We start from the raw sequence: 25,924 nt of genomic DNA, 5'->3' as shown, positions 1-25,924 counted from the left end.
AGGAGCCCGTTCTGGGGCTCCCCGAGATGGCCTGAAAATGCTCCAATTGTTGGCCTGACCGAGGGCAGCGCCAGCAAAGGGAGACAAAGCCTTTGTGGGCTCCTTTTGCAGCACCGAAACTGCAGTTCTGCTGGAAAACTGAACATCGGGGGAGTCTCACAGAACTTAACTGGTCCCAGCCTGTCAGGGATGCACAGAAGGGAGGGTTTGCTGGGCACAGAGGATTTTGGGGTTTGTTGGGCACAGAGGATTTTGGGGTTTGTTGGGCACAGAAGGGAGGGTTTTGGGTTTGTTGGGCACAGAAGGGAGGGTTTGTTGGGCACAGAGGATTTGGGGGTTTGTTGGGCACAGAAGGGAGGGTTTGTTGGGCACAGAGGATTTTGGGGTTTGTTGGGCACAGAGGATTTGGGGGTTTGTTGGGCACAGAAGGGAGGGGTTTTGGGTTTGTTGGGCATAGAAGGGAGGGTTATTGGCTTTGCTGGGCATAGAAGGGAGGGGTTTTTGGGCATAGAAGGGAGGGTTTTGGGGTGTTTGGGCATAGAAGGGAGGGTTTTGGGTTTTTTTGAACTAGAAGGGCGGGTTTGATGTGCAGTGTGCAGGGAAAGGATAAATGCACAGGTGAGGAGAAACAGTGCAGGGATAAGTGAGGCAAACCCCCGCTTGTGGAGCCAATAAATTGGAGAGCACAAAAAGGTGTCACCCTGGTTTTTTAAAGATTTTTTAAGATCTTCTAATTCTGTTTCTGCAGGGAAGGGTTTGCATTGCAGATTTGGCTGTAAATTGAGGTCAGAGCTGCCCACCTCATCTCGCAGGGATGCCTTGTTAAACTGGATTAACTCCAGGATCAAATCCCTCCGTGGGATGTCTTCAGGGGCTCAGAACTGTCCTTCCAATCTTACAGCATGTGCCCAAACCCAAAGGATTTGGGAATTTTGCTGTATTAGTGATGATAGCAGGGTGAATGACGCTGGAAAGGAGTGCGGGGTTCCCTGAGACAAAGCAGAGTGTGGGCAGCCCCTCTTTGTGTGCCTGTCACACAAACCCACCTTCCTTCAGGCTGGGAACATTGCAGCAGGGCTGGCATCACAAAGCAAGATGTGACTCATGCCATGAGTGTTCCTCTGCACAAAAAAAAAGTGAATTTGTCCCTTGTTCCGCCTGTGTGGGGTGGCTGCAGTGCCACAAAGGTGATGTTCAGTTAAAATGGGGTGCAGCTCTCCAGGAACCCTTTTTATTTTCTAACATTTTCCCCTTGTGAATCATTTGCTGTTGATATTATTTGGGTGTAGAATTTCCCAGGGGATGTTCGGGGAGCTGCTTAAGGGGAAGTGAAAAGTGATCTTACACAAACAGAGCTGCATCTGTGGGTCTGACCAACAGAGAAGACAAATAAAATGTGAGAATGCACATGATAGAACACATCCCTTGGCTTATTTGCAGCCAAAATCCAGTTTAAAAGGGGAATTTCCCATTTCAGAAAACTTCCTGGGAGGTTAAAATGTGTATCTACTTAATAAAACTCTAAAATGTGATGTCAGACATCCCAGCTGGACCCCAATGTCCCTTCTTGTGCTGGAGAGTTGAGTTAGCAGATGGAGCTGCTGTCTGTGAGGAGTCAGTGCCATCTTTTCCCTTTCTACAGAGATTTTTTAGCTCAGAGCAGTGGAGTGGAAAGGGTGTCTCAAGGTAGGAGCCCCTTGGGTTGCTACAGCTTTAACCTGCTTCTGTTTTTAATGAAATCTCAGAGATTTCAAGCTTCTCTTAATCTTGGGGATGAGATGGGGCAAGACTCTGAGTTTGTAGTGACTCCTTTGATGTGCAGTGGGCAGGGAAAGGATGAATGCACAGGTGAGGAGAAATACTGCAGGGATAAGTGAGACAAAACCCACAAAAATAAATTGGAGAGCAGAAAAAGGTGTCACCCTGGTTTTTAAAGATTTTTCTAAGCCTTCTGATGCTGACATTCTTGTAGTGAACTTTTTCACACACTTCCTGTAAATAACTGATTGTTTTGCATTCCTTTATGGAAGAGGATAAAGTTGATGGGCAGTTGGTTTGTCCAGTGTCATTGGAGAGGTGGCACTGTCACCCTCCAATCCGCTGTCACTTTTGGAAAACTATAAATGTTGGAGTCAGAAAATAAACTTCCCTTTTTTCCTTCACCTTGAGAGCAGCAGTGTGAGCTTGTGTTCTTTGGTGTCCTATAGCGACAAAAAAGATTTGTTTTTTACAAATCTCTAAATCTTTTACAAATATTTCCTTTTGTTCTTCCCTCTTGAATTTTTGGAGGATCTGGGCCCACAATAATCTGGATTTTGGCTGGTCACAGCCCTGCCTGAAGGCACAGGGGATGCTGATCCTCCTGCCTTGGCAGCTGGAGGAGAAATTGCTCTTGAGGCTCAGTGGTGCTGCCTCAGCTTCCTTGGGGATGGGGCAGGGTGTGAGTGCTGGGAGGGGATTTGGGAATTGCTTCCTCCAGCTGGAATGCTGCTGTCCTCACAGGATCGGTGGGAATTGCTTCTTTCAGCTGGAATGCTGCTGTCCTCACAGGATGAGCGGGAATTGCTTCCTCCAGCTGGAATGCTGCTGTCCTCACAGGATCGGTGGGAATTGCTTCCTCCAGCTGGAATGCTGCTGTCCTCACAGAGCCCTTCGCATCTCACAGCCATCAGCTCTTTCTGAAGGCAGCTGCTCACTGCAGGGCATTTCTTCTTCATTCTCTGTAGGGACGGAAAAATTCCACTGGTCTGAGCTGGGAATTTGAGGTGTTTTGCAGTGGTTTGGTGAAGGAGAGCTGAACAAAGCAATTCTCTCCTGGCTTTGCAGTCAGCGCACACACATCCCTCGTCATGGCCTGTTCTGTGCTCTCAGCGCTGTAAATCTTTGGAAAATGAAAAGATTTGCAATGGTTACCTTGGGAAATGAGCGGATCTTCACATTTCATAGTCAGCAGTGAAAAAGGAGAGGTACCAACGATTCCAGAGGAGTGTGGAACGTCCTTTTATGGAATTTATCTCTGCAAGGTGCCCCCTGCCTTCCTTCTGAGCTGAGCATCCACACTTTTCACCAGTTGTTTTCTGCCATTTCAGGAGATTTGGGGAAAATGTGGGATAGTGGTAGTGGGCACTCTGCTGGGTTAATTCTGCCCTTGAGAATGTCATTCCAGTAACCATTACAGTCCAACTTTCTTTGTTTCAACATAGAATTCATTCTCTCCACTTTCTGCACCTCATCCCACAGCAGCACTGCATCTGGCACAAGGAAATGAGCGCGTCCTCACATTTCATAATCAGCAATCAAAAAGGAGAGGTACCAACTATTTGAGAGCTTGGAGTACCCTTTTATGGATTTTACCTCTGCAAGGTGTCCCTTGGCTTCCTCCTAAGCTGAACATCCACACTTTTCACCAGGTGTTTTCCCATTTCAGGAGATTTGGGGAAAGCTGGGACAGTGGTAGTGGGCAGTCTGCTGGGTCAGTTCTGCCCTTGAGAATTTAATTCCAGTAACCATTATCATCAAACTCTCCTTGTTTCAACATAGAATTCATTCTCTCAGCTTTCTGCACCTCACCCCACAGCAGCACCGCATCTGGCAAAAGGAAATGAGTGGAGTGTGGAACATCCTTTTGTGGATTTTACCTCTCCAAGGCATCTCCTGGCTTCCTTCTGAGCTGAACATGGACACTTTTCACCAGGTGTTTTTTCCCATTTCAGGAGATTTGGGGAAAGCTGGGACACTGATAGTGGGCGGGTAAATTCTGCCCTTGAGAATTAATTCCAGTAACCATTATCATCAAACTCTCTCCAGTAACCATTATCATCAAACTCTCCTTGTTTCAACATAGAATTCATTCTCTCAGCTTTCTGCACCTCACCCCACAGCAGCACTGCATCTGGCAAAAGGAAATGAGTGCATCTTCAAATTTCATAGTCAGCAAAGAGGAGAGGTACCAACCATCCCAGAGGGGCTTGGAACATCCTTTTATGCATTTTATATCTATGAGGCATCCCCTAGCTTCATTCTGAGCTGAACATCCACACTTCTCACACATCTTTCAGGTGTCTTCTGCCCTGTTACAGGAGATTTGGGGAAAATGTGGGATAGTGGTAGTGGGCAGTCTGCTGGGTCAGTTCTGCCCTTGAGGATTTAATTCCAGTAACCATTATCATCAAACTCTCCTTGTTTCAACATAGAATTCATTCTCTCAGCTTCCTGCACCTCACCCCACAGCAGCATCTTGCATCTGGCACAGGGAAATGAGTGGAGTGTGGAACATCCTTTTGTGGATTTTACCTCTCCAAGGCATCTCCTGGCTTCCTTCTGAGCTGAACATGGACACTTTTCACCAGGTGTTTTTTCCCATTTCAGGAGATTTGGGGAAAGCTGGGACACTGATAGTGGGCAGGTAAATTCTGCCCTTGAGAATTAATTCCAGTAACCATTATCATCAAACTCTCTCCAGTAACCATTATCATCAAACTCTCCTTGTTTCAACATAGAATTCATTCTCTCAGCTTTCTGCACCTCACCCCACAGCAGCACTGCATCTGGCAAAAGGAAATGAGCGCATCTTCACATTTCATAGTCAGCAAAGAGGAGAGGTACCAACTATCCCAGAGGGGCTTGGAATATCATTTTATGCATTTTATATCTATAAGGCATCCCCTAGCTTCATTCTGAGCTGAACATCCACACTTTTCACACATCTTTCAGGTATCTTCTGCCCTGTTACAGGAGATTTGGGGAAAATGTGGGATAGTGGTAGTGGGCAGTCTGCTGGGTCAGTTCTGCCCTTGAGGATTTAATTCCAGTAACCATCATCATCAAACTCTCAGCTGAACAGAGAATTCATTCTCTCAGCTTTCTGCACCTTACCCCACAGCAGCATCTTGCATCTGGCAAAAAAGTCTCCCGGGCAGCTGCTCCTTTAAAATGGAATTGCCTGTGATGGGAGAAATCTGAGAGCAGAGCAGCTCCAGCAGCTCCCTGCTCAGCTCTGCCCTCTCATCAGCCTCGTCACTGCTGCTTCCTCTGGGCCAGGCTGCAGCGGGCACAGCAAGCCCCAGAGCCACCCCAGGGCTGTCCCCTGCAGCCCTGCATCCTTCCTTCCACGCTGGACTCGGAGGTCACGGCCCTGTGCTGCTTTTCCCCCTGCCCCACTGTGCGTGTGTAACCCAGCTGGGGTTTTATCCTCTTTGGCTGCAGCCGTGTTTTCCTGCCCTGCTGCTGCAGGGAGGCTCCCTCAGGCTGCTGGGACTGGCCTGGGACAGATCCCCCCCTGCTGCCGATGACTGTAACCGTGTGAGTGCTCGCTGACCTCTGCCTTTTCTTCTTCTGCTTCTCTGCCTGCCCCTCCGCTCCCCTGGCCTGTGCTGAGTGTTCGTGTTGTGCATCTTGGTGTGTGCAGCAAGGTCAGGCTGGGATGGCACCAGCCCCTCTGCTTCTTCCCCTCTTCTCCTCCAACTTTCCCCCAATACTCTCCCCTAATACTCTCCCCTAATACTCTCCCCTAATACTCTCCCCTAATACTCTCCCCTAATACTCTCCCCTAATACTCTCCCCTAATACTCTCCTCCAATACTTTCCCCCAATACTTTCCCCCAATACTCTCCCCTAATACTTTCCCCCAATACTTTCCCCCAATTCTTTTCCCCTAATACTTTCCCCCAATACTTTCCCCCAATACTTTCCCCCAATACTTTCCCCTAATACTTTCCCCCAATACTTTCCCCCCAATACTTTCCCCCCAATACTTCCCCCCAATACTTCCCCCCAATTCTTTCCCCCCAATTCTTTCCCCCAATACTTTCCCCCAATACTTTCCCCTAATAAATACTTTCCCCCCAATACTTTCCCCCCAATTCTTTCCCCCCAATTCTTTCCCCCCAATTCTTTCCCCCCAATTCTTTCCCCCCAATACTTTCCCCCCAATACTTTCCCCCCAATTCTTTCCCCCCAATACCTCACCCTAATATTTAACCTCATACTTTTCTTCTCCCTGCTTTCCATTCCCCCAGTGAGCCCTGCCCCAAACCTTTGGCTGCTGAGTGCTGGCTCTGCTGACCCCCTTCCTGCTCTTTCAGTGCCATTCCTGTGGGATTAGGGGCCTGTTTGGGGGTCTGGCAAAGCTTCCAGCTCTGTAGGAGTTGGTGATTTCTTTACTCTTTGCTCCAGGTTTAGGGTTCTGTATGTGAGTTCAGGCTTTGTGCAGCACCTGCCGCCCATCCTGAGGAACCAGGGGTGATGCTGGGTGGCTCTGTGGGTCCGGGGCATCCTCTGCCCTCTGTTCCTGCTGCCAGCCTTGGTTCTGCCCTGTTGTTGATGCCACTGGCACTGGGAGAGCCCCTGGACCTGCAGGGGAAGGCTTTCAGTGCTGCTCTGAAATGCCTCCCTGCAGCCTCAGGTTGTGTTCTTTAGCTGATTTCTCCTGTCTCAGGTTTCAGAAATGAAGGGTTCAGGATCTTTCCCCTCCTCTGCAGTCATCCCTCTAATGGCTTTTATTCCTAAAGCCAAAAAAATATCATAATGTGCATTCTTCACCAGTTTATCTGTAACTGGAGGTTATTTGTTTATAGGATATTGCAGGAGCTACCCCACAGATCCAGAGGGGAACAGGAGGTTTGGTTTCTCCAGGGTCTCCATGGATGATCCTCAGGCAGGGCCAGCCCATCCAGGTTGTTGGACTGAATATAAAGATTTAGCTTGGAAAGGCTTTGGTTCCAACAGGTCTGAAGGTTTTATTTAGGCATTTAAAAGCACTCTGATCTGGGGAGTCTGCATGTTTAACATGATGCTGAGTGGAAATCTCCTCGTGTTCAGGTGTTGGGCTGTGGTGTGATGGGAATTAATTCAGACCACGACATAATTCAGGATCTCTTTGTCTCAGAGAACAAAACCAACCAAGATTTCTGCTCAATGCAGTGACCTCTTGCTGCCTGCTCACAGTGGCTGCACGTTCTTGGCAATGGAGACAAAAATTAGGAAATTAAGAAATGCCTTTCCTTTGAATTGCCCAGAAAAGGAGAATGGGGATTTCTCTCTGTGGTGTGCCATGAGTCAGAGTTCTCTGTTACCCAGATTTGCAGTGACTGAGCCTTTCCCAGCCTGGGAGAGGTTCTTGCACCACCCCAGGCAAAAGGAAGGCTGAGTTCAAACAGGCAGGACAATGAGGGGAGGCAAAGAGCCAAAGCACAGCGTGAAAGCAGGATTTAAAAATTCTAATATTGCTCAAGAAAGCAGCAGTTACAACCTGAATCATCCCAGCCTCTCCGCCTTCCTGGTGCTGCCCCTCTTTCTCCTGATACAAATATTCTTCCTGTCCCCAAGTCTCTCTTTTATTATTTTAAATAATATATCTAACATTATATGTTTTAAATTATTTAAAAAAAAATAAGGGAATTATTTTTCTCCTTTTGATGGAGGGCTAGTTTTCTCCATTCTCTGATTCCAAGTAGGAATCAGAAAAAAAGTAGGAGTCAGAAAACGGTGGAAATATTCCAAATAGGAATCAGAAAAAAAAGTAGGAATATTCCAATAAGGAATCAGAAAAATGTGGGAATATTCCAAGCAGGAATCAGAAAAATATGGGAATACTGCAAGTAGGAATCAGGAAAAGGTAGGAATCAGAAAAAGGTAGAAATATTCCAAATAGGAATCAGAAAAAGGTGGGAATATTCCAAGTATCAATCAGAAAAAAGCTGGGGATATTGCAAGTAGGAATCAGATAAAGGTAGGAATAATCCAAGTAGGAATCTGGAAAAGGTAGGAATCAGATAAAGGTAGGAATAATCCAAGTAGGAATCAGAAAAAGGTAGGAATCAGAAAAAGGTGGGAATATTCCGAGTAAGGATCAGAAAAAGGTAGGGATCAGAAAAAGGTAGGGATCAGAAAAAGGTAGGAATATTCCAAGTAGGAATCAGGAAAAAAGGTAGGAATATTGCAAGTAGGAATCACCAAGGTGCTGTGGTGCTGTTCCACCTTTCTGTGCCCTCCAGGAGCCCAGCTCAGGGGCAGAGGCTCAGAAATGGCTCTCGGGCTCTCCCTGCCCTGGCCACGAACTACAGCTCCCGTCATGCCTGCAGAGAGAGAAATGCATTTTTTTTTTTTTTTTTTTTTTTTTTGCTGGAAATGAAGCCTCATGTGACTTCCCAGCTGCTGCAGCACTGAGGGAGTCCCTGCAGGGCTTTTTCCCAGGGAAATGGAGGAGTGCCCTGGCTGGCAGATGCTGTGATGGCATCTGCGCATCGCTGCCCGTCGCCGCTGCCTTCGGGGAGGACTCGGGACTGTGCCCACCTGCCTCATTTTCCTGGGGATCTGTACACCTGTAACCAAGGTGCATACGCCAATTAAACTCTCTCCTCCTTGGCACTCCAATTAAACTCTCTCCTCCTTACGTTTTCTCTAGCAGTCCTTCCTCTCTCCCCGTAACATTTCCTGATTAGTTTCTAATTTCCCCTCCCACTGGTTCTGTCGCTAACAGGTTTTGTTTGCATGCATTTCACAGACCCAAACAGGGGTTTTTTTTGGTGCTTCCCTAACTCCTTTTCTTTTCTTTTTTTCTGTTTTTTTTTTGCCATATGGGAGAATCACAGCGTGGCTGGAGTGGTGCCTCACTGGCAGCACATTGAATTCATGCCTGCAGCTCACGCACCTTTCCTGGCAAATTAATCTGAGCCTGCTCAGCCCTTTGTTTGCACTGCTGGGCACTTGAAAAAGGGAGTTTTTTTAGTCCCTAGGAGTCTTTGAGAGGTGAGGCTCTTATTCTATAAATAGAAAAAGGGAATTTTTTAGTCCCTGGGAGTCTTTGAGGGATGTGGAGCCACACAGAGGATGCCCAGCTGTGGCTGTGGGAAGGGTAATGCTGACAAAAAGCAGTGTTCTCTAATTTTTAAGGAATCCTTTTGGAGGTGCTGGAAGCCCGGGCTAACAGGGCCGCGGCTGTGGATATTTATGGAGCCTGGAATTCTGTAAATAGAAAAATGGAATTTTTTAGTCTCTGGGAGTCTTTGAGAGGTGAGGCTGCTCTGGGGAATGTGGAGCCATACAGAGGATGCCCAGCTGTGGCTGTGGGAAGGGTAATGCTGACAAAAAGCAATGTTCTCTAATTGCTAAGGAATCCTTTTGGAGGAGCTGGAAGCCCGGGCTAACAGGACCGTGGCTGTGGATATTTATGGAGCCTGGAATTCTGTAAATAGAAAAAGGGAATTTTTTAGTCCCTGGGAGTCTTTGAGAGGCGAGGCTGCTCTGGAGCCATACAGAGGATGCCCTGCTGGCTGTGGGCTGTGCCTGTGGGAAGGGTAATGCTGACAAAAAGCAACGTTCTCTAATTGCTAAGGAATCCTTTTGGAGGCAATTAGGAACCCCGGGCTAACGGGCCGTGGCTGTGGATATTTATGGAGCCTGGAATTCCTCCCCGGAGCTCAGGCATTTCACAGTGGGCAGTTCCCTTCCTAAGGCTGCACTTCCTCAGGAGATGTTTCCTGTTTGCTTTAAGTTCAGGAGCTGCTGCAGCCACAGGGAGCCTCTGCTGTAGAGAGGCTGAAATGTGGAAATTCAGCTTTTTCTGAATTGCAAAATTACGATTCTTTACCTCAGGATTTGCTGAAAGCCCTTCATGAAGCTGTAGTGCTTTTTTTACCCCTTCCCACGCTGTTGTGAACTTGGAGAAAATCACAGAAAGAGAAATGTCATTGGAGAAAATCACAGAAAGAGAAATGTCATTGAGGGGCGTCTGTGGCTTCATGAAGGAGGGGTTGGGGAGCAGGGGGTGTGGATTTGCTGTTTGTGGATCTCTGTGTCTGCACTGGAGGCTTTAGGAGGCTGAAATCAGCGTTCAGAGGAGGGGCTTTGTGTCCCTGACCAGGCTGAATTTTGGGACAGCGTTCACAGGGGTCTGAGGATGAGGGAAGAGATGAGGATCTGACTCCATGTTTCAGAAGGCTGATTTATTACTTTATGATATATATTATATTAAAACTATAATAAAAGAATAGAATAAAGGATTTCATCAGAAGGGTAGCTAAGCTAAGAATAGAAAGGAATGATAACAAAGGTTTGTGACTGGGACAGAGAGTCCAAGCCAGCTGACTGTGATTGGCCATTAATTAGAAACAACCACATGAGACCAATCACAGATGCACCTGTTGCATTCCACAGCAGCAGATAACCATTGTTTGCATTTTGTTCCTGAGGCCTCTCAGCTTCTCAGGAGGAAAAATCTTAAGAAAAGGATTTTTCATAAAAGATGTCTGCGACAGTATTCCATGGAATCGCGGAATGGTTTGGGATGGAAGGGACCTTCCACCCACCCAGTCCCATGGCAGGGACCCCTCCCACCATGCCAGGGTGCTCCAAGCCCCATCCAGCCCAGCCTTGGGCACTGCCAGGGATGAATTCCTTCCCAGTTCCCATCCAGGGCTCCTCTCTCCCGGAGCTTTTGTGTGTTCTGAGCACAAAGGAGCAGTGTGCCAGCGTGGGTCTGTGCAGGCATGCATGAACGCATGGCAGCACAAACACAGGGCAAAACCCACATTTTGTGAGTGCCCAGGCTCCGAGAGGAGCCCTCTCTGTGCTCATGGCCCTTCCTGGGGGTGCCTTGGTGCTGAGGGCTCCTGCCTGTCCCCAGCCTGCTGCACCCTCTGCAGGAGGGTGACATCTGTGCCATTGTCCTCCAGCACAGGCTGGTGCCAGGGCTGTCGAATACTGAATGCACTAAAATCCTGCGGGTCTGCCAGGGCTGGCAAATATGGAATATAATAAACCCTTGTGGGTCTGCCAGGGCTGTAAGTTAAATATTGAATATTCCAAACCCCCCTCAGTCTGCCAGGGCTGTAAATATAATGAACCCCCATGGGTCTGCCACAGCTGTAAAATATTGAATATACCAAATCCCCTGTGGGTCTGCCAGGGCTGTAAAATACTGAATATAATAAACCCCCATGGGTCTGCCACAGCTGTAAGATATAGATTATACTAAACACCCATGAGTCTGCCACAGCTGTAAACTATTGAATATACCAAATCCCTGTGGATCTGCCATGACTGTAAGTAAAATATTGAATATATTAAACCCCCATGGGTCTACCAGGGCTGAAAAATATTGAATATACTAAACAATCGTCGGTCTGTCAGGGCTGTAAAATACTGAATATAATAAACCCCCATGGGTCTGATACAGCTGTAAAATATAGATTATACTAAACACCCATGAGTCTGCCACAGCTGTAAAATATTGAATATACTAAACAGTCGTGGGTCTGCCAGGGCTGTAAGTTAACTGTTGAATATACCAAACCCCTGTGGGTCTGCCATGGCTGTAGATATGGAATATACTAAATCCCCATGAGTCTGCTACAGCTGTGAAATATTGAATATACTCAACTCCCAGGGGTCTGCCAGGGCTGTAAAATATGGAATATAACAAACCCTCGTGGGTCTGCCATGGCTTAAAATATTGAATATAATAAACCCCCATGGGTTTGCCAGGGCTGTAAAATATTGAATATATTAAACTCCCAGGGGTCTGCCAGGGCTGTCAGATATTGAGTATATTAAACCCCTATGGGTCTACCAGGGCTGTAAAATATAGAATATAATAAACCCCCATGGGTTTACCAGGGCTGTAAAACAGTGAATTTATTAAACCCCCATGGGTCTGCCCTAGCTGGAAAACATTGAATATACTAAACACTCGTGGGTATGCCAAGGCTGTAGGTTAAATATTGAATGTACTAAACCCCCCTGGGTCTGCTAGGGCTGTAAATTAAATATTGAATATACTAAACCTGCGTGGGTCTGCTGTGGCTGTAAAATACTGAATATAATAAACCCCCATGGGTCTGCCACAGTTGTAATATATTGAATATATTAAACCCCTATGGGTCTACCAGGGCTGTAAAATATAGAATATAATAAACCCTTGTGGGTCTGCCAGGGCTGTAAGTTAAATATTGAATATACCAAACCCCCACGGATCTGCCACAGCTGTAAAATACTGAATATATGAAATCCCCGTGGGTCTGCCATGGCTGTAAGTTAAATATTGAATATACAAACCCCCGTGGGCCTGCCAGGGCTGTCAGATACTGAACATACCAAACTCCCTGGGTGTGACAGTGCCTGCGCCCAGGGCAGCAGCAATGCTCAGTGCTGGTTTTGCAGAGGCTGAGCTGCCCCTTGGTGCGTTCAAGCCCTCAGCGTGCCCAAACCCTGCCATAAATCCGTTTGTGGGTCTCTGCGTGCTCCTGCTGCGTGCCTGAGCACCGGGGGATGAATAAGCACTTTGAGGCAGCGCTGTCAGGCAGCGCTTTGAGCAGTGATGCTCTCAGGGGCTTTGATGTGCCTGAGCTCTGCAGCGTTTCCCTGCCTCCCTCGGCTCTGCCTGCCCGCTGCTCTGCTCTGGGAGCTGCTGGGCTGCCTCACAGGCCCCAGGCTGGTTTCCTGGAGCAAAGTAGGCCAGGAGGAGAAGCAGGGGGATGGCTGGGGTGGCGTGAAGTCAGCGTGCTCCGCCAATCCGGGCGGGCACACGCAGCTACGGATGCCTCCCGATGCTGGCACCCAGCGCAGCTTTCCCGGGGCTTTGGTGCCTCCAGCCCCAGCTCAGCGTGCACCAAAGGGTTACTGGGTCAGGCCCGCTCGTGTGGGGGTGTTGTGTGAGGTGAGTGAGCTCGGGGGGTGCAGTGAGCAGCCTGCACCCCGCGTCCTGCACTGTGCTCTCTGGTACGGCTGCTCCGCACCATCGCTGCTTCACCTGCCTGCCTGCCCCCCCCTCACTCTTCTCTTCCCTGCCCACATCATCCCCCTCGTGTCTGAGCACTCCTGCTGTACCTGTGCACTGCCCAGAACCCACCTGCTTCCCTCCTGTCCTCCTGACTCCTGGAATGCCCACTCGGGGTGGCTGGGCTGGGCTGGGTGACTCTCCCTTCTTGCAGAGAGGGAGGATGAGCAGCTGCTGCAGCTGGGCTGTGCCCCTGGCTCACTGCAGGCTGGGTTCTTCCCCAGCTGGATAGAAGCTGGGTTATTCCCTGCTCACTGGAAGCTGGGTTACTCCCCAGCTGGCTGCAAGCTGGGTTATTCCCTGCTCACTGCAGGCTGGGTTGTTCCCCTGGCTCACTGCAGGCTGGGCTATAGCTCACTGCAAGCTGGGTTATTCCCTGCTCACTGCAGACTGGGTTGTTCCCTGCTCACTGCAGACTGGGTTATTCCCTGCTCACTGCAAGCTGGGTTATTCCCTTCTCCTTGCAGACTGGGTTGTTCCCTGCTCAGTGCAGGCTGGGTTCTTCCCCTGCTCACTGGGAGCTGGGTTGTTTCTCAGCTGGCCGGAGGCTGGGTTGTTTCTGCTCACTGGGAGCCGGGTTATTCCCTTCTCCCTGCAAGCTGGGTTGTTCCCTGGCTCAGTGCAGACTCGGTGGTGCCCCAGCTCAGTGCAGGCTGGGTTGTTCCCTTTCTCCCTGGAAGCTGGGTTATTCCCTTCTCCCTGCAAGTTGGGTTGTTCCCTGGCTCCCTGGGTGCTGGATTCTTCCCCAGCTCACTGAAAGCTGAGTTATCCCCTTCTCCCTGCAGGCTGGGTTCTTCCCCTGCTCACTGCAGCCTGGGTTGTTCCCTTCTCCCTGCAGGCTGCGTTGTTCCCCAGCTCAGTGCAGCCTGGGTTGTTCCCTGCTCACTAAAAGCTGGATTTTCCCCAGCTCCCTGCAGGAGCTCAGCCTGGAAGGGAAGCTGGGAGCAGCAGGAGGAGGAGCAGCAGGATCCCCTCTGTCCCTCCTGCTGGACCCTTGGGTGGTGGCATGGGGAAGGAGTTGAGGGCATGGCAGTGACTCAGTCCTTGTGCCAGGCTCCAAACGAGTTCCTAACCCGGGGTCACCCCTTGAGAATCTTTTCCTGCCCTTCTCTGGTGGGGCAGAATCTCCGCACTAACCCCTCAGCGACTTCCGTTGTTCTCATCCTCCTGCCAGGTTGTTTGCCTGTTGTTCTTCATCCTCTTTTGACTTTCCCTTTCTCTCCCCTCCCTCCCTGCTCCCCTGATGCCCCTGTTCGCTGCTAGGCCAAGCAGAAAGCATGGAGACGTCTGATATGGCGACAGCAAAGGTAGGATGGAAATGCTGCCGGCCTCACTGTGCGTAAGTGGTTTCGCTTGGCACCTTCTTACTCTGTCTCTGCACCTTGTCCTGCCCCCTGCCCACCCTCCCTGCTGCAGGGAATCACCCTGGGATGGGGTTGGAGCCCTTACAGTCGTGAGGTTGGAGGAAAGGCTGCAGGGCTGGTGCTGGACGCAGAGCTCGGGGTGGGAGGGAGGGGATTTGGGGGCTCGTGGTCCCTCCGTGGCATCTGCGGTGGGAGCAGGGATGCTGCTGGATGAGGGAGTGACACTAGATGGTGCTTTAGGGGCAGCTTTCCACTCCCGGGGACGGCTGTGTGAGGAGAAATTCCTTCTGGCAGCCTCTTCAATTTTCTTTTTGGAAAGGATGTCGGGGGAGTGTCAAAAGCGAGACAGTAATTCGAGCGTGTGGATGCATCCACCCTTTTCTGTGAGGCTTCTCTGTTGCCTGTGCCTTTCACATGGTTCTGCGGGTTCTGCTTCCCTGTGGGCTGGCAGTCTGGGAGTGGAAATGGGTGGATCCAGATCGGTTTAAGGTGGGAATGGCTGGGAGCACCAGGCTGGCACCACTGGGTGCCTTTAGAGGCAAGGTTTGTTCTGCTGGCCACCAAAAAGAACCCTCCTTAGGGTTAAAGTGCAGGGGCTGTGTTTGCTAAATGTGCTTGAGGCTTTATCTCACAAAAAGATGAAATTCAGCCTGGCTGGCAATCTGGGAGTGGAACTGGGTGGATCCAGCTGGGTTTGGGAGGTTGGAATTGTTGGGAGCACCAGGCTGGCACCACTGGGTGCCTTTGAGCCAAGATTTGTTCTCCTGGCCACCAAAAGGACCCTCCTTGGGATCAGAGCAGGGTTAAAGTGCAGGGATGTGTCTGCTAAATGTGTTTGAGGTTTTATCTCACAAAAGGATGAAATTCAGCATGGGCTGGCAATCTAAGGGTGGAACTGGGTGGATGCAGATGGGTTTGAGGTGGGAGCACCAGGCTGGCATCACTGGGTACATTTAGAGCCAAGGTTTGTCCTCCTGGCCACCAAAAGGACCAGGGTTAAAGTGCAGGAGATGTGTCTGCCAAACGTGTTTGAGGTTTTATCTGACAGAGGAATGAAGTTCAGCATGGCTGGAGGGAGCCTTGGCTTGCAGGGAGTGGGGAAGGGCATTAATAGTTCAAAATCTGCTTTTGAGGCTGCTCTGGCTCCTCCAGCATGGCTGTATTCCAGGGAGAAGCTCCTTCCTGGGTGCAGAATTCCCTGTTAAAGCCCTCACTGATCTCAGGGGTGCTGCTCACACATTGCAGGGCTCATGTCTCAGCTGGAATCCCGGCTGAGCTTTCCCTGTCACATTTATTCCAGCTGTAACTCCCCATCCTTTCCAATTCCCCTTCCCTATGATGCTGAGGAAGGTTGTACCTCAGGACTGGGTTGCTCCTTGATGCAGCTTTTGAGTTTTTTGAAGTGTTTAGCAATAAATTGTGTGATGTGCTTCTGGATAAATGTTGCTTTAGAAAGGGGAACTCGTCCTCATTCTCATATTTGCTGAAACCTCAACTGCTGCAAACCCTCTTCAAGCTGAAAAAAAAAAAATCATTGAGGGTGCTGAAGGGTGTGTGGCATTTCAGTTAGAGTTGTGGTGGCGTTTTGGGGAACTCAGTTTTATCTCTGGCTTGAAAAACAGACATTTTCCATGACAGGAACAACAGAATCATTTGAAAATTGCTTTTCTCTGTACCTGTTTTTGGGAGATTTTGGTTTTAATGAAAGGGAAATGTGACCTAGAGTGTTACAGCACCATCTTAGCATGAATGTACTGAAAAAAATCTAATTATCTTTTTGGAGAAATGGAAAACTGAATGGGTTTGAACTTTCTAAAACAGATGCAATTGGGAATTAGTTATGTAGACATTCCTGGAATGTGCACAGGTTTATTTGAACTTAACCTTGGCAAGTGCTGATATTTAGTCCCCAATTCTTTATTTAAAACCCCCAAATTCCATTTTCTTTGCTGACTTTGAGCCAGCTAACCCTGTGAGCAGTTTGGAGCATTGCAGGGATGTTGTTAATTTTGTTTAATTTCTACTGAGCTCGGTCTGGAGGAGTTTCTGGGGAGGTTGAAGAGATTTGTTTCCTCCTGCTGGAATGCTCCAGCAGTGGCCACGGGCTGGGATGTTCTGTCACAGCTGCTGCCCACTGTGTCACCATTCCACTGTGTCACCATCTCTCCACTGTGTCACCATTCCATTGTGTCACCATTCCATTGTGTCACCCACCTCCCCATTGATGTCATCCTTCCATTGTGTCACCCACCTCTCCATTGTGTCACCATTCTGTTGGTGTCACCCACCTCTTCACTGTGTCACCCTTCCATTGGTGTCACCCACTTCTCCATTGATGCCACCTTTCCATTGGTGTCACCCTTCCACTGCTGTCACCCTCCTCTTCACTGTGTCACCCTTCCATTGGTGTCACCCACCTCTCCATTGTGTCACCGTTCCATTGTGTCACCATTCTGTTGGTGTCACCCTTCCATTGGTGTCACCTACTTCTCCATTGTGTCACCCTTCCATTGGTGTCACCCTTCCATTGATGTCACCCACCTCTCCATTGTGTCACCATTCCATTGGTGTCACCCACTTCTCCATTGATGCCACCTTTCCATTGGTGTCACCCTTCCATTGGTGTCACCCTCCTCTTCACTGTGTCACCCTTCCATTGGTGTCACCCACCTCTCCATTGTGTCACCATTCCATTGTGTCACCATTCCATTGGTGTCACCCTTCCATTGATGTCACCCTTCATTTGATGTCACCCTTCCATTGGTGTCACCCACCTCTCCATTGTGTCACCCTTCCATTGGTGTCACCCACCTCTCCACTGTGTCACCTTTTCATTGGTGTCACCCACCTCTCCATTGATGCCACCCTTCCATTGGTGTCACCCTTCCACTGATGTCATCCACCTCTCCATTGTGTCACCTTTTCATTGGTGTCACCCACCTCTCCATTGATGTCACCCTTCCATTGGTGTCACCCTTCCCTTGGTGTCACCCACCTCTCCGTTGGTGTCACCTTTTCATTGATGTCACCCTTCCATTGGTGTCACCCTTCCATTGATGTCACCCACCTCTCCATTGTGTCACCATTCCTTTGATGTCACCCACCTCTCCATTGTGTCACCCTTCCATTGGTGTCACCCACCTCTCCATTATGTCACCCTTCCATTGGTGTCACCCTATATTGATGTCACCCACCTCTCCATTGTGTCACCCTTCCATTGTGTCACCATTCCATTGGTGTCACCCTTCATTTGATGTCACCCTTCCATTGGTGTCACCCATCTCTCCATTGTGTCACCCTTCCATTCATGTCACCATTTCATTGATGTCACCACCTCTCCATTGTGTCACCCTTCCATTGTGTCACCCTTCCATTGGTGTCACCCTTCCATTGATGTCACCCACCTCTCCATTGTGTCACCATTTCATTGGTGTCACCCACCTCTCCACTGATGTCACCATTCCATTGGTGTCACCCTTCATTTGATGTCACCCTTCCATTAGTGTCACCCACCTCTCCATTGTGTCACCCTTCCATTGGTGTCACCCTTCCATTGTGTCACCTTTGGTGTCACCCACCTCTCCATTGTGTCCTTCCTTTTCTGCTGAGGCACCTTCCCGGCTTGTCACCGTCACATTTTCTGAAAAATCCCTTTGCCAGGATTTTTTCTCCTGGGAAGCTGAGAAGCCTCAGAGAAAAATGAAAACAACAATTATCTGATTGCTTCTCCTGTGCTTTGTTGTTTTGGAATGTGGTTTAGAATGTGGTTTATCTACAGGCGCTTGTTTGATTGGTTTCATGTGAATTGTTTTTACTTAATGACCAATCACAGCCAAGCTGTGTCAGAGCTCTGGAAGAGTCAGGAATTTTCATTCTCATTCTTTGTAACTTTCTGTCTGTATCCTTTCTCTTTTCTTTAATATAGTTTTAGTACAGCATTAATATAATGTAATGTAATGTAATGTAATGTAATGTAATATAATGTAATATAATGTAATATAATGTAATATAATGTAATATAATATAATATAATATAATATAATATAATATAATATAATATAATATAATATAATATAATATAATATAATATAATATAATATATTTTAGCCTTCTAAGAACGTGAAGTGAGATTCTCAATTCCTCCTTCATCCTGAGGAAGGAAGGAAATACCACACAGTCTGGCTCAAGAACTGGCATTTCCTGCCATGCCACAGAATGGTGTGTTCCTCCCCCCCAAAAAAGGGAGAAATTCAGTTTTAATCCATTATTCATCTTCATTTTGAGGCTTCTCAGAGCTGTTGGTGGCTTGGAAAGCTGCTGTGGGACAGGGACACGGGGCTGTGTCATCTCCAGCTGTGCTTGTCCTCCCAAAAGTGAAACCCCTGCATTGCTCCATCCCTGCTCCTTGCTGAGTGCCTGGGAAAAGCAAATTAAACTCTTGGAGAAGGAAGAGAAAAAATAGCAGGTGAATGTGGAGCTTGTTGAGAAAGAAGAGGTCACGTCCCAGTGAAATGGAGATTGGAAAATCCTCTGGATTTTAGGAGGTTGTGAGAGATTTTTCAGCAGATTTGCTCGTTCCATTCTGGGTGAAATGTGTCCTGTCCTGAGCTGGAAGGGGGTGCTGAGTGAAGGCATCTAAGGTGCCTTTTTGCAAAATCTCAGAGGTTTCTAGAGCTGATTTCCTTTTTGCAGCGTCTCAGAGGTTTTCAGAGCTGATTTCCTTTTTGCAGCATCTCAGAGGTTTCTAGAGCTGATTTCCTTTTTGCAGCATCTCAGAGGTTTCTAGAGCTGATTTCCTTTTTGCAGCCTCTCAGAGGTTTTCAGAGCTGATTTCCTTTTTGCAGCATCTCAGAGGTTTCTAGAGCTGATTTCCTTTTTGCAGCCTCTCAGAGGTTTTCAGAGCTGATTTCCTTTTTGCAGCATCTCAGAGGTTTCTAGAGCTGATTTCCTTTTTGTAGCATCTCAGAGGTTTCTAGCGATGATTTCCTTTTTGCAGCATCTCAGAGGTTTTCAGAGCTGATTTCCTTGGCTTTCAGCAGGCAGCCCTTGGCTGGGGTTGCTCAGAGAAGGACAAACCAGCTGTGTGTGAATAAACCAGTGCTAAATATTCAACTTTTACTTTCTGTGGTTGCCTCTGTGCTTCCAGCTTCCTCCCAGGCCCTGCCTGGGCAATATCCTGTGCAAAAATTGCCTTTTTTTTTTTTCTGCCTACCTGTCCCTTGGTCCAGCCCTGTTTATCCTGACAGCACCATCAGTATTTCTTTCATCCAAGTAGGAGGCCAGGAAAACAAAAATTAACTCTGGTTTTGTGTATTCCAGACCTAACTTTTCAAATCAATGATAGTTTGTGCTCACAGGTCAGGAAAACATCCTGTCGTTTTATCCAACCCTCTTTTTATTATTTTTTTCTTCTGCTCCTGATCTCCCGAGTTTTCCTTCAGTTTTGAGAAAGTTCTGCCTGGTTTGGGCTTTGTTGCTGTTTTTAGTGTTTGTGTGTGTGTGTTCTGCTGCTTGACTTCCCCCTCCTCACTGGGGCTGGAACCCCAAGGGAGGTTTTATTCATGGAATTCTTCATCTGGACCAGGAATACTCAAAATGTTACTGGCACCAGGCCAGGATCTAAATTATCTTAATTCTTTTTGAAGTTTGTGAGAATTTTGTTCCTGGGAGAAAGGACAGGGATGAGGCAGGACAACAAAACCACATGAACTTGTCTTATTATTATTTATTATTTGTGCTGAGGAAATATAATAAATAATAAATAATTAATATATAATATAATATAATATAATATAATATAATATAATATAATATAATATAATATAATATAATATAATATAATATAATATAATATAATATAATATAATATAATATAATATAATATAATATAAAGAAATAATATATACACATATAAAATATATTATATATTTATATATATAAATATATAATAAATAATTATAAATAAAAATAAAAATAATAATAAATTTTAAAAATGAGATTCCCACCCCCAATAATCCAAATAGCATTCTGATAAAATTATTGGATTTACAGCTTTAGGGCTGGAGGGGAAAATGAGCTTTTGGTCTAACATCCTGCAGGAAGGGTGAAAATGGTGAAAATTTGTGGTTTTGGCTCTGTGAGGGCACCTGCACATCCTTCAGAGCTGCTGTTGAGCTCAGCTATTATGTTTATTTACAAAAAACATCAAAACAAACTCTAAGGAAACCCGGTGTTTACCCTTTTATGCCTATTTTTAATTTTTCCTATGGAAAAAGAATTTTTCCCCAAATACCAAAGAGCTTGGGAAAGCTCTTTTAAATGCAAAACATGATCATGAAAGATATTTGCCACTTAAATTGACATTTACACAGATGAGGACAATATACCAATGATGCTTTTTACAACCATTTCCAGAATTACAACCTGCAGTTGCACAGAGCAGTGAGAAAAAGGGATTTTTAGGGCTTCCCTTTCCAAAACAGGGGCCAGAAATGAATTTGGACCCCTCCAGCCACATCTCTGACTGATTTTTTTTTTTCCTTTTCCCCTTTAGTGGGATGCAGTAGGTAGATAATTAATCTGGAATTCATTTTTCATGTGACTGATAGGTATTCTTAGCTCTGAGGAGGTGGCTGTGCATAACCTATCCCTCCTCATACCTACAGCTGCCTTTGCCTTGCCTTATTTCAATTTTAATACTTTTTTAATTTTATTTTTCCCCATTAGAATAGTTAAATGCAGAGGATTAGGGGGAAAGTGAAGGATTTGTCCATTCTGGCAGAATTTGGGATTGGGGTTGGGAATACCTGACCCCAGTCCCTCTGCTGGGAGGATTTTTTGGCCAGCCAGACATTTAAACAAACACCTCCCCAGCCATCTCCTTCCTTTGATCAATTCCCCACCCCTCACATTATTTGGATTAAAAAAAAAAAAAAAAAAAAAGAAAGAAAAAAAGTGCATGACTGCTTATCTCTTAATACCTTTCTTGCCTGAGCTTTGATTTGCAAACATGTGACTCTGCAGCACTAGGCTGTCCTAGATTTGCCAGCCTTGCAGGTCTCCTGACCCATTTTACAGCGTTTGTGATTCGCCTCCCTCCTTGGCAACCTGCAGGCCACAGCTGCAAAGCTGCTCCCGGAGCAAAGGCCGGCCCAGAGCCCAAAGCCCAGCCCAGAGTCCGGCCCAATGCAGGGCCCAGAGCATGGGCCCAAAGCCGAGCCCAAATGCCAAAGCCCAGCCCAGAGTCCGGCCCAATGCAGGGCCCAGAGCCCGGCCCAAAGCCGAGTCCAGAGCCCAAAGCCCGGCCCAATGCAGGGCCCAGAGCCCGGCCCAAAGCTGAGCCCAAAGGCCAAAGCCCGGCCCAGAGCCCGGCCCAAAGCTGAGCCCAAGGCCAAAGCCTGGCCCAATGCAGGGCCCAGAGCCCGGCCCAAAGCTGAGCCCAAAGGCCAAAGCCCGGCCCAATGCAGGGCCCAGAGCCCGGCCCAAAGCCGAGCCCAAAGGCCAAAGCCCAGCCCAAAGCTCGGCCCAATGCAGGGCCCAGAGCCCGACCCAAAGCCGAGCCCAAAGGCCAAAGCCCAGCCCAATGCAGGGCCAGAGCCCGGCCCAGAGCCTGGCCCAAAGCTGAGCCCAAAGGCCAAAGCCTGGCCCAAAGCCAAGGCCAAAGGCCAAAGCCCGGCCCAATGCAGGGCCCAGGCTGCTCTAGGTGTGACCTAAGTGGGGCTGGGTCTGGGATTATGTAGGATGAGATTTGAAGGTATTTTTCCATGCTGTTTGTCATGAGGAAAGGACTGTGCCTGACTTTATGCTTTTTGTCTAGAAATATGCACAAAAATGTATTGCGAAGTTGTTGTTGGAGCAAATTCCCAAAGCAGGGATTTGGGGTGTCCCCACCTGCCCTGGGGCTCTCCCCATTTCAGGGTTACTCCCCCAATTTCTCAGACTTCAGCCCAAGATGCTGAAGTTTCATTTCACCCATCCTGGAATGATCCAAGCCCTCAAAAAGTGGTTTTCTGCTGAATTCAGATCTGGAATTTTGCTGTTCTTCATCTCTTCAGGGTTTGGGAGGACCAGAAAATAAAAATCTCTTTGTTGTTATCAGGTACAGTAGGAGAGCAAAGAACCACGTTTGTCCCTTTACAAAGGGGATGTGGGCATCAGAATCCCAGAATTTCCTCATAAAATGTCAAAAGAAAGATTTGCAAGCCAGGACAGAGCTCCGGAACTGCCCCAAGCACCCCCTGAGCAGTGAACAGAACAAGAGTGGTGATTTTACACATCAAGGTTTTCATGCCAGTCCACTCATAATTACCTGCATCCATGGGGATGGGGCTGTGAGTGCAAAAAAAAGGACAAAATATCATTTAAAGCCCTTCAAGACAGCAGAATATTTATTTACGCACAGCTGCCTGCTCTCTTTCCTCTGCCACCCCTAAACCTGCTGAATTCCTGCAGGATTTATAATCCAGATTGTTCCTATCTCAGGACCAAACCCCTTCAGAGCTGTGTGGAATAAAAGCGTGGATGGCCATCCCAGGCTTCACTTTTTACAGAAATTTATGGATAAATAATGAAATTATAAATTATTTGAGATACACTGCCCCACTCCCCACCTCCTGCTGCGTGCAGTGTGCTTGCATCCTGTGAGATAAACAAGAATTCCAGGGAAAATCAACGTGCATTGCAGGAAATGGGGGTGGAAATGGAATTTTTGGCATTTTTCCCTTCAGGCCTTGCCCTGTGGGTATGGGGTGCAGGGGCTCTGCCTCTGCCCTGATAACAGAGGGTGCAACAAAGGCTCTGCTGTGCCACAGCTGCCAGGTGGGATCCCCTGGATCAGCTCCAGAGCAGCCACTTGGCCCCTGCCTCAGTGAAGAGTTTGGTTTTCCATTAGGAAATTTGGTTTTCCATTAGGAAGTTCAGTTTTCCATTAGGAAGTTCAGTTTTCCATTAGCATATTTGGCTTTCCATTAGGAAGCTTGGTTTTCCTTTAGGAATTTTGGTTTTCCATTAGGAAGTTTGGATTTGCATTAGTAAATTCAGTCTTCCATTTGGAAATTCAGTTTTGCATTAGGAAATTCAGTTCTCCATTAGGAATTTTGGTTTTCCATTAGAAAGTTTGGTTTTCCATTAGGAAATTCAGTTCTCTATTAAGAAATTCAGTTTTCCATTAAGAAATTCAGTTCTCCATCAGGAAATTCAGGTTTCCATTTGGAAATTCAGTCTTCCATTAGGAAGTTTGGATTTCCATTATGAAATTCAGTCTTCCATTAGAAAATTCAGTTCTCCATTAGGAAATTCAGTTTTACATTAGGAAGTTCAGTTTTCCATTAGGAAATTCAGTTCTTCATCAGGAAATTCCGTTCTTCTTCAGGAAATTCAGTTCTCCATTAGAAATTTTGCTTTTCCATTAAGAAATTCAGTTTTCCATTTGGAAATTCAGTTTTCCATTAGTAAATTCAGTTTCCCTTTAGTTTCCACAGCCCTCAGGTGAGCCTCAGGGGTAGGACTGACTCTCTTCCCTTGAGGAAGATGCAGAGGGGATCTTTGTCAGGGGATCTTTGTGGTGACAGGACAAGGAGAAATGGGTACAAATTGAAATTCAGGTGACGTGTCCCAGCAGGGCTGGATTTCTCTTTTTTGGCCTGAGCAATGAGCTCACCCCTGCTCTGGGATAGTCAGGAATTGCAGTGGGGGTTTGGCAAATCCCCCCAGGAGCATCAATGACCAAATATTGCAGCTCTGGCAGAGCGGGGAGAGCCCTGGGGCTCTTCCTGCAGCTCCCCTGCATGGAGAACACCTTGTGCTGGAAGGGAAAAGCAAATCAAGCCCTTGCTGCAGAAAAAGGCCAAGGGAGCGCAGCCCATGTGTGTGAGCAGCCTTCAGAACTCCCTCCTGGGCTTGCTGGCCCCAGAAACTGATTTCACAAACGGGGAGCATGGGCAGGGCTGAGGGGAGGCTGCAAGGGAGAGGGAGAGGGGCTTTGTGAGAGCATGGAGTGACAGGGGGATGGCTTCTGAGTGACACAGAGGAGGGGTAGATTGGATAATCAGAAATGTTCTTTACTGTGAGGGGCATGGAGTGACAGGGCAAGGGGGTTGGCTTTGCTCTGATGGAGAGGAGGTTTAGGTTAGATAAGAGGAAATATTCTTTACAGTGAGGGGCTTGGAGTGACAACGCAAGGGGGGATGGCTTCACACTGACGGGGGGGGTAGATTGGATAATCAGAAATATTCTTTACTGTGAGGGGCATGGAGTGCAGGGGGCATGGGTTTGCACTGATGGAGCGGAGGTTTAGATATTAGGAAATATTTACTGTGAGGGGCATGGAGTGAAGTGGGAGATGGCTTCACAGTGATGGAGAGTAGGGTTAGATTGGATAATCAGAAATATTCTTTATTAGGAGGAGCATGGAATGATAGGGCAAGGGGAATGGCTTCACACTGACACAGAGGAGGGGTAGATTGGATAATCAGAAATGTTCTTTACTGTGAGGGGCATGGAGTGCAGGGGGAATGGATTTGCACTGACAGAGAGGAGGTTTAGATTTTAGGAAATATTTACTGTGAGGGGCATGGGATGGCTTCACACTGACACAGAGGAGGGGTAGATTGGATAATCAGAAATGTTCTTTACTGTGAGGGGTATGGAGTAACAGAAGGGATGGGTTCGCACTGAGAGGAGGGTTAGATAATAGGAAATATTTACTGTGAGGGGCGTGGGATGGAGAGGAGGGGTAGATAGGGTTAGATAATAGGAAATATTTACTGTGAAGGGCATGGAGTGCAGGAGGGATGGCTTTGCACTGATGGAGAGGAGGTTTAGGTTAGATAATCAGAAATATTCTTTACTGCGAGGGGCATGAGACCCCAGAAGAGAGAAGCTGCAGATGCCCCATCCCTGCCGGCGTGCAAGGCTGTCCAAAGCGCTGTGGCAGGCGCTGTCCCTGCCGTGCCTGGGGGCTGTCCCCATCAGACCCCCGCTGTCCCTGCCGTGCCTGGGGGCTGTCCCCAGCATCCCCTCACTGTCCCTGCCGTGCCTGGGGGCTGTCCCCATCGGCCCCTCACTGTCCCTGCCGTGCCTGGGGGCTGTCCCTATCGGGCCCCGCTGTCCCTGCCGTGCCTGGGGGCTGTCCCCATCGGCCCCTCACTGTCCCTGCCGTGCCTGGGGGCTGTCCCCAGCATCCCCTCACTGTCCCTGCCGTGCCTGGGGGCTGTCCCCATCGGCCCCTCACTGTCCCTGCCGTGCCTGGGGGCTGTCCCCAGCATCCCCTCACTGTCCCTGCCGTGCCTGGGGGCTGTCCCCATCGGCCCCTCACTGTCCCTGCCGTGCCTGGGGGCTGTCCCCAGCGGACCCCCGGTGCCGGGCGGGGCTGCGGGCCGTGTGCGGGCTCCGGGGGCCGGGCCGTGCCGTGGCATGCTGCGGTCCCGCGGCTGCTGCACATGCTCAGCGCGGCGCGGGCCGGCTCAGCCCCAGCCCCCGGCGCTGCCGCCGCTGCTGCGGGAGCCGTGCGCGCCTCGCCGCGGCTCCGGGGGCGCGGGGGGCGGCCGTGCCCCGGCTCGGCGCATGGCGCTCGGCGCTCCCCGCGGGACGCTCGCCGCCCGGGGCTGCTCCAATATGTGCTGGCACCTCTGGAGCTCTCAGTGGGCACACAAGGACGCGGGCAGCGGATTATCGTGGCTGTACTAATGAAAGGGTTCAAGCTCGCCTGGTAAGCGCGCGGTGCGGAGAAGGGCTGGGGAGGGATGCTGCGGTCCCCCGCGCTGTGGTCCCCGCGCTGTGGTCTCCC

The 25,924-nt window shown here is 48.5% G+C and overlaps 1 protein-coding gene across 3 annotated transcripts in view; it reads left to right on the top strand.

Moving 5' to 3' along the window:
* Positions 1-25,924, top strand: part of GRAMD1B (GRAM domain containing 1B) — a 126,500-nt gene that overhangs the window by 20,693 nt on the left and 79,883 nt on the right. Inside the window, exons 1-2 of one of the 3 annotated variants that reach the window (XM_058041231.1) lie at positions 12,604-12,655; positions 14,039-14,082. The exons of 1 other annotated variant lie outside the window; for it this stretch is intronic. Coding sequence is in view for 1 of the 2 variants with exons in the window: in XM_058041229.1 (XP_057897212.1) it covers positions 25,824-25,846 (23 nt within the window). In the remaining variant the exon portion in view is untranslated. Of the gene's footprint in view, positions 1-12,603; positions 12,656-14,038; positions 14,083-25,676; positions 25,847-25,924 lie in introns of those variants that run through there. One more of the 3 variants, XM_058041229.1, reaches the window with a different exon arrangement.

This window comes from Melospiza georgiana, chromosome 27 (assembly GCF_028018845.1).
Source record: "Melospiza georgiana isolate bMelGeo1 chromosome 27, bMelGeo1.pri, whole genome shotgun sequence".
NCBI lineage: Eukaryota > Metazoa > Chordata > Aves > Passeriformes > Passerellidae > Melospiza > Melospiza georgiana.
The sequence above is the reverse complement of the archived record's forward strand: the minus strand, read 5'-3'. Positions and strand labels throughout refer to the sequence as shown.